The sequence below is a fragment of the Polyodon spathula genome, chromosome 4, assembly GCF_017654505.1.
Source record: "Polyodon spathula isolate WHYD16114869_AA chromosome 4, ASM1765450v1, whole genome shotgun sequence".
Taxonomy (NCBI): Eukaryota; Metazoa; Chordata; class Actinopteri; order Acipenseriformes; family Polyodontidae; genus Polyodon; species Polyodon spathula.
Window position 1 is genome coordinate 229,387 of NC_054537.1, and position 9,107 is coordinate 238,493.

At 41.6% G+C, this 9,107-nt stretch overlaps 1 protein-coding gene across 1 annotated transcript; it reads right to left on the reverse strand.

Moving 5' to 3' along the window:
• Positions 1 to 507: 507 nt before the first annotated feature.
• Positions 508 to 8,017, reverse strand: LOC121314022 (vesicle-trafficking protein SEC22c-like). Its single transcript, XM_041246782.1, has 6 exons — positions 7,810 to 8,017; positions 6,786 to 6,949; positions 6,084 to 6,263; positions 3,217 to 3,335; positions 2,317 to 2,382; positions 508 to 713 (listed from the first exon to the last, which is right to left on the reverse strand). The coding sequence occupies exons 1-6, from the start codon at positions 7,989 to 7,991 to the stop codon at positions 513 to 515; spliced, it is 912 nt and encodes a 303-aa protein (XP_041102716.1). The 5' UTR covers positions 7,992 to 8,017; the 3' UTR covers positions 508 to 512.
• Between the last annotated feature and the right edge of the window lie 1,090 nt (positions 8,018 to 9,107).

Genomic DNA, 9,107 nt, shown 5'->3' on the forward strand with positions numbered 1-9,107 from the left:
ATCCAGCTCATGAATCAGTATGAATCAGTCTATACTGGATGGAATGCAGATTGTTATAAAAGTCTCTGTGTTGGTTGAATTCACCTCTGTAATCCAGCTCATGAATCAGTATGAATCAGTCTATACTGGATGGAATGCAGATTATTATAAAAGTCTCCGTGTTGGTTGAATTCACCTCTGTAATCCAGCTCATGAATCAGTATGAATCAGTCTATACTGGATGGAATGCAGATTGTTATAAAAGTCTCTGTGTTGGTTGAATTCATCTCTGTAATCCAGCTCATGAATCAGTATGAATCAGTCTATACTGGATGGAATGCAGATTGTTATAAAAGTCTCTGTGTTGGTTGAATTCACCTCTGTAATCCAGCTCATGAATCAGTATGAATCAGTCTATACTGGATGGAATGCAGATTGTTATAAAAGTCTCCGTGTTGGTTGAATTCACCTCTGTAATCCAGCTCATGAATCAGTATGAATTGGTTTATAGCCACTGAGATTTCTTTCAGTTTTCACACTCCACAGTCGTCGAGCTTCTCTTGAAGTTTTCTTGTGGAAATCTGATATGTAGAAAGAGATGCCACTGCTGTGTGGAATAGTATTTGCCAAATATTTCTGAGTTCATATAAATAGATATTGCACAGAAGCACAAAGGCCAGTGCCAGGAAGACCTGCAGCTTCTTTAATGAGGTGAAGAACAAATACAAGTAGCACTGTGAAGAAAACACAAGAAACACAATGAATCACTAGCACTGTCAATCTGACACTGTGAGATACTGAGAATCAAACACAAGAAACACAATGAATCACTAGCACTGTCAATCTGACACTGTGAGATACTGAGGATCAAACACAAGAAACACAATGAATCACTAGCACTGTCAATCTGACACTGTGAGATACTGAGGATCAAACACAAGAAACACAATGAATCACTAGCACTGTCAATCTGACACTGTGAGATACTGAGGATCAAACACAAGAAACACAATGAATCACTAGCACTGTCAATCTGACACTGTGAGATACTGAGAATCAAACACAAGAAACACAATGAATCACTAGCACTGTCAATCTGACACTGTGAGATACTGAGGATCAAACACAAGAAACACAATGAATCACTAGCACTGTCAATCTGACATTGTGAGATACTGAGGATCAAACACAAGAAACACAATGAATCACTAGCACTGTCAATCTGACATTGTGAGATACTGAGGATCAAGCACAAGAAACACAATGAATCACTAGCACTGTCAATCTGACACTGTGAGATACTGAGGATCAAACACAAGAAACACAATGAATCACTAGCACTGTCAATCTAACACTGTGAGATACTGAGGATCAAACACAAGAAACACAATGAATCACTAGCACTGTCAATCTGACACTGTGAGATACTGAGGATCAAACCCAAGAAACACAATGAATCACTAGCACTGTCAATCTGACACTGTGAGATACTGAGGATCAAACACAAGAAACACAATGAATCACTAGCACTGTCAATCTGACACTGTGAGATACTGAGGATCAAACACAGGAAACACAATGAATCACTAGCACTGTCAATCTGACACTGTGAGATACTGAGGATCAAACACAAGAAACACAATGAATCACTAGCACTGTCAATCTGACACTGTGAGATACTGAGGATCAAACACAAGAAACACAATGAATCACTAGCACTGTCAATCTGACACTGTGAGATACTGAGGATCAAACACAAGAAACACAATGAATCACTAGCACTGTCAATCTGACACTGTGAGATACTGAGGATCAAACACAAGAAACACAATGAATCACTAGCACTGTCAATCTGACACTGTGAGATACTGAGGATCAAACACAAGAAACACAATGAATCACTAGCACTGTCAATCTGCTATTTCTGACACACTCTCACTATGAGATCTTATTAGAAACTTGAATAAAAAAATGAACATGAAGTAAAACTGTCATTTTAAAAAACAGACACTAGCGGTCAGGATCAGGCAAACAAAAACAAAGGTTGGGGGTTGGGGGTTGGGGGTTGGGGTTAGGGGGGTTGGGGTTAGGGTTGGAGGATGGGGTTGGGGATTGAGGTTGGGGTTGGAGGATGGGGTTGGGGTCAGGGTTAGCTAACATCATAGAATAGTAATACAAAGAAATATGTTACCATTACATGTGGAGCTAATATTTGGTCTTTAATTGTTCTTAAACTTAAAGACCAAGTATAAGAAAAATCACCTGAAGAAACAGTGGCATTTTCCCTCCCGAAACAAATGTGATAAGAAAATAAAAAAAACAGTGAGAATTTCTTACCTGCCACAAACCGCAGAAAAAAGCTAAAAGAAATGCGAGTGCATTCCAGACCCCTTCACTGCCATCCTGGAAGAGGTGATGAAAACAAAACCAAGGGGCTTTAAACAGAGCGGTCAAACACTATCTGTGTTGAGATCAATGACACATTACAATCAGAGGGCTAAAGTACATGCAAGTGAAGGCTTAATACAGTTCTTTTAAGGATTCATATTGCAGAGCTGACTCTCTGTATGATAAATACCTCATTGACTTACTTTGTATTAATTCCAAGTGCAAGACATTTCAATCAGTATTATATTCTGTAAATTAGGTAAATAAAAAATACATACATATATTTTCTTTTTTTTAATATTGCTACTTTATTTTACCCCTCGAGAAAGGTCCCTCAGCACTCACCTGGAGAGTGTATTCAATGAGCTGAACCCCTCAGAGGAGAGAGACAGGTCCCTCAGCACTCACCTGGAGAGTGTATTCAATGAGGTGAACCCCTCAGAGGAGAGAGACAGGTCCCTCAGCACTCACCTGGAGAGTGTATTCAATGAGGTGAACCCCTCAGAGGAGAGAGACAGGTCCCTCAGCACTCACCTGGAGAGTGTATTCAATGAGGTGAACCCCTCAGAGGAGTGAGACAGGTCCCTCAGCACTCACCTGGAGAGTGTATTCAATGAGGTGAACCCCTCAGAGGAGAGAGACAGGTCCCTCAGCACTCACCTGGAGAGTGTATTCAATGAGGTGAACCCCTCAGAGGAGTGAGACAGGTCCCTCAGCACTCACCTGGAGAGTGTATTCAATGAGGTGAACCCCTCAGAGGAGTGAGACAGGTCCCTCAGCACTCACCTGGAGAGTGTATTCAATGAGGTGAACCCCTCAGAGGAGTGAGACAGGTCCCTCAGCACTCACCTGGAGAGTGTATTCAATGAGGTGAACCCCTCGGATGAGGTTCAGCGATGCACACATGATGTTGAGAAGCAGAGAGAGGATCCCCAGGGCTGTCACTGGCTCCATTCTTTCACTTGCAGCTGCAGAGCACCAGGAACATGAAAGCAATGCAGTTAGAACATTGCTCAACTGGGCAGCTCTCTTTCTCTTTTCTCTCTCTCTCTCTCTCTCTCTCTCTCTCTCTCTCTCTCTCTCTCTCTCTCTCTCTGCCCTCTCCCTCTCCCTTCAATTCAAATTGTCTTTATTGGCATGACAATAAAAACAGAATTGTGTTGCCAAAGCACATGCATGACATAAACAACTAAATATATAAAGACAGAGATAACATCCCTTTTAATACTAAACACTATCCCTCTTTACTCTATACTGAATAACTCCTTCCCTCCTTCTATATTAAACAGCATCTCTCCCTCCCTCTATATAAAACAGAATCCCTCCCTCTATATTAAACTGAATCCCCCTTCCTCCCTCTATAGTAAACATAATCCCTTCCTCCCTCTATATTAAACAGAAACCCCCTTCCTCCCTCTATATTAAACAGAAACCCCCTTCCTCCCTCTATATTAAACAGAATCCCTTCCTCCCTCTATATTAAACAGAATCCCCCTTCCTCCCTCTATAGTAAACATAATCCCTTCCTCCCGCTATATTAAACAGAAACCCCCTTCCTCCCTCTATATTAAACAGAATCCCTTACTCCCTCTATATTAAACAGAAACCCCCTTCCTCCCTCTATATTAAACAGAATCCCTTCCTCCCTCTATATTAAACAGAATCCCTTCCTCCCTCTATATTAAACAGAATCCCTTCCTCCCTCTATATTAAACAGAAACCCTCTTCCTCCCTCTATATTAAACAGTACCCTCCTCCCCTCTCTGTTATATATTATCGATTATCTCTCTCTCTCTCTCTATTTCTCTCAGCAGATCTCAATCCTGCTCTTCTGCACATCTGACTCCACTGTGTTTTTTATGTCTTCAGTGGGGTTAATAATAAGGAGGTAGCTCACCCCCTGGTGGAAAACACCATCAGGGTTAATGAAAAGCAAAGGGATTTGTTTAGAAATAGATCAGTAATATTGACCAAAAGTGTGGCCCTATAGCTTTTAATTTAAAGATTGAATTCCTCAGGGAACGCACAAACTCAAGTTTTTATTTTTTTATAATTAAAATCATAGCATAAAAACTGCATTCCATTCAAACTATTCCACAGCACGGGAGCAGATATTAGGCAGTGTGTCCTGGCATCTGACTGAGACCGCAGGTTTTAGTACAACACACAGCGTATTGCCTTTCAACAGCCATGCTGTGGCAGCTACAATGACATGGGCAGTGGTGGCTTTTTCATAGTTTGACATCTCATAAACCAACACACTGGTAATCCATTTCAGAAACATGGAGCCATATAAATATGAAGGTTCTGCTGTATCCAAAGCCATTGCATTGCCATTCTTGGAAATGTTCAGCGTATCATCAGAGTAGAACCCCTGGTGTTATAATATGTATCCTAACTGTGTATATATGTATATACAGTGCCTATAGAAAGTCTACACCCTCTTTCAAAATTGTCACCTTTGTTGCCTTATAGCCTGGAATTAAAATGCATGAAAGCAGTTTTTTTTTTTTTTTGTACACACCCAACCCCACAACTTCCAAGTGAAAAAAATATTCTAGAAATTTGTAGAAAATTAATTAAAAATAAAAACGGAAACAGCTTGGTTGGATAAGTGTCTACCCCCCTTGAAAAAGCAATCCTAAATTAGCTCAGGTGTAACCAGTCACCTTCCAAATCACACACCAAGTTAAGTGGCCTCCACCCGTGTTAAATTGTAGTGATTCACATGATTTCAGGATAAATTCAGCAGTTTGTGTAGGTTCCCTCTGATGGGTAGTGCATTTCAAAGCAAAGACTCAACCATGAGCACCAAGGCGCTTTCAAAAGAACTCCGGGACAAAGTTGTTGAAAGGCACAGATCAGGGGATGGGTATGAAAAAAATATCAAAGGCCTTGAATATCCCTTGGAGCACGGTCAAGACAATTATTAAGAAGTGGAAGGTGTATGGCACCACCAAGGCCCTCCAAACTGGATAACCGAGCAAGGAGGAGACTGAGGCCAATGGCAACATGCAAGAGCTACAGGTTTTTATGGCCAAGACTGGTCAAAGTGTGCATGTGACAACAATATCCCAAGCACTCCACAAATCTGGTCTGTATGGTAGGGTGGCAAAAAGGAAGCCATTACTCAAGAAAGCCCACCTTGAATCCTGTTTGAAGTATGCAAAAAATAATTCAGGAGATTCTGTAGCCACGTGGCAAAAATGTCCTTGAGTGGCCCAGTCAGAGCTCTGACCTAAATCAAAAATCAAAAATTTGTGGCAAGACTTGAAGATTGCTGTCCATCAACGCTCCCCAAGGAACTTGACTGAGCTTGAACAGTTTTGTAAAGAAGAATGGTCAAATATTGACAAATCTAGGTGTGCAAAGTTAGTAGAGACCTCTCCCAACATACTCACGGCTGTAATTGCTGCCAAAGGTGCTTCCACCAAGTATTAACTCAGGGGGATGGAGACTTATCCAATTATGATCTTTCAGTTTTGTATTTTTAATATAATTTTTTTTCTCAATAAAAACTTTTTTTTTCCCCTTAACAGTGTGGAGTATGGTGTGTAGATAAGTGGAAAAAAATCCTCAATTAAATGCATGAAACTCTGAGGCACTGACACAACAAATGTGAAAAAAGTTAAAGGGGGTGTAGACTTTTTATAGGCAATTATACATATATATATATTACACACACGCACACTTTACTGTACAAGCTGTTCACATACCAGTCCCTGAGACAGGCTGTGCATGCCCACTAGCTGTTCCATTGTGCATCACCATGTCCTCCGCTGTCAGGATCTTGGAAGGTCTCACCCTGAGCTCCTCCTCAACTGCTGCCAGGTTCATTCTCAGTGAGGGGAAGCGGCTGTAGCTGTAATGATGTTTAATCTTCTGAATAACACTGTCTGGGTTTTAAAAATGAGAAACAGTTTTAGTGTGAGTGTGAAATTCTGGCCAGGCTGCCATTTAAAGTAAGAAAGGCACACACTGCATTTCATTCTGTAAAGAACTTGTCTTACGGTTTGCAATGAATGCACGCCTGTTCAGCTCATGAAGCCGTTAAAGCGAGCAGAGAGAACAGCACTGGGTTCCCATCCTATTAGAATATGACATTCATTCAATGCACACACAGTATTGTGTTTGTTCTGTCAGTGACACACGTTCAGAACAATGCATTGAAACCACAGCACAGAAACACCCCTGCACTGGACGGCACTTGTCTTTCTTTACAGCCATGACGAGACAATGCATGTATGGCACTTCTATTTCTTTACAGCCATGACGAGAGCATGCATGTCGCAGCCACGCTTGCTGTTTTGTAAATCAGCAGGTTCTTCTTCCATTCAGGTACTATAACACACATACTGACTGGAGTTGTTGATAGAACACAGCTGCTCATATGTTAAAGTTTGTCTTATTCTACTAACCAAACTCCAGAAATGGATAGGGTCTGGAGACCAAGCCAATGCTGGTGTTGTCATACGAAGCTCTGAACTCCCATCTGAGATCCTCCAAGAAGCAAAAAGCCATGGCGGCTGTGAAGCTACTGGAGCAGATTGTCATGTAGGAAACACCTTCTGAGGAGATGAAGCTGAAAAACACACAAAGCACAACAAATTCCACTGATTTAGGTTACTGTAGTAATAACAAAAAACACTTTATTTGCTTGCTTGTTGCCAATATGACAGTCTAAACAATTTGTCTTCCCTAGATATATTACTGTTTGTCAACATTTCCAATGCAAATGCCATTCCTGACCTGAGCAGCCCCTGCCCTTGAGTTCAGGGCTTAAAGCAGAGGCTGCCCACTGAGCTGGATTGTGGAGTGGCTTGATGACTGTGGCACCATTCACAAACAAAAGGGTTATTTGATTTACATTACATGACAGGAGCTGTTTTCTACTTCATGCTAATACTGGACTCAGCTTTCGCCAAGAAACAATGAGATAGCAGTGGTGGGGACCAACCAAGAATTAGCCTCACTGTAATATATGAGTCTTCAGCGCCTTTTCCCCAGGTACTGGAGATTTCCTACTGGCCCGATGTTGAGGGCTGAAGTGTAATGCTGGCTCCAGGGATCAGTCTATTTGCAGCCTCCATAGTGCCTCAGCATGGCAGCGGTCTGGAATAGGCTGGGTGGGGCACTTCACAGAGGGGCATCTCCTGTCTTCAGTGTTTTATCTACTAACCCTCGACCCTTCAGGAAGGGTTGTCAGTGAAGCTGGAGTGACAGCATCACTCCCCTCCACCTCCCGTCTTCAGTGTTTCATCTACTAGCCCTCGACCCCTCAGGAAGGGTTGACAGTGATGCCCTCCATCACCAACCCAACCCAGCCCAGTTTACCTACCTGAGCCATCCATTCCTTTTAAAACCTGTTCAAAGACTAATAATAATAATAATAATAATAATAATAATAATAATAATAATAATAATAAATACGTTTGCAAATGCTATATGTTAAGATAAGATCCTTTCACCGTGCCTCTTTCTGGAAGCAACGATAAAGCTTTAGATACAGTCTTCAGCTGCTGCTTGCGCTCTTGTAACTCCCTGTCGTGTTCAAAATCTGTGGAGGCTGAGAGTGGGAGCCCATCCCTCACCCGCACCACAAAGGCAAACAGGATCAGTGACATGGTCCACTGGGGCCGTCATGAAGACACAACCTGCAGATTCAAAACAGGATCAGTGACATAATCCACTGGGGACATCATGAAGACACAACCTGCAGATTCAAAACAGGATCAATGATATGCTCCACTGGGGACATCATGAAGACACAACCTGCAGATTCAAAACAGGATCAGTGACATGCTCCACTGGGGACATCATGAAGACACAACCTGCAGATTCAAAATAGGATCAGTGACATGATCCACTGGGGACATCATGAAGACACAACCTGCAGATTCAAAACAGGATCAGTGACATGATCCACTGGGGACATCATGAAGACACAACCTGCAGATTCAAAACAGGATCAGTGACATGATCCACTGGGGACATCATGAAGACACAACCTGCAGATTCAAAACAGGACACTCATTAGAACAGAAGAAAGTTTACAAACGAGAGGAGGCCATTTGGCCCATCTTGCTCGTTTGGCTGTTAGTAGCTTAATGATCCCAGAATCTCATCAAGCAGCTTCTTGAAGGATCCCAGGGTGACAGCTTCTACAACATTAGTGGGGAGTTGATTCCAGACTCTAACAATTCTCTGTGTAAAAAAGTGCCTCCTATTTTCTGTTCTGAATGACCCTTTATCTGATCTCCATTTGTGACCCCTGGTCCTTCTTTGTTCAGGTCGAAAAAGTCCCTTGGGTCCACACTGTCAATACCTTTTAGAATTTTGAATGCTTGAATCAGATCGCTGTGTAGTCTTGTTTGTTCAAAACTGAATAGATTAAATTATTTTAGACTGTCTGCATATGACACGCTTTTTAAACTGAGTTAATTCTGGTCACTCTTCTTTGCACTCTTTCTAGAAGAGCAATATCCTTTTTGTACTGAGGTGTCCAGAACTGAACACAATATTCAAGATGAGGTCTTACTAATGCATTGTACAGTTTTAACATTACTTCCCTTGATTTAAATTCAACACTTTTCACAATATATCCGAGCATCTTGTTGGCCTTTTTTATAGCTTCCCCACATTGTCTAGATGAAGACATTTCTGAGTCAACATAAACTCCTAGGTCTTTTTCATAGATTCCTTCTTCAATTTCAATATCTCCCATATGACATTTATAATGT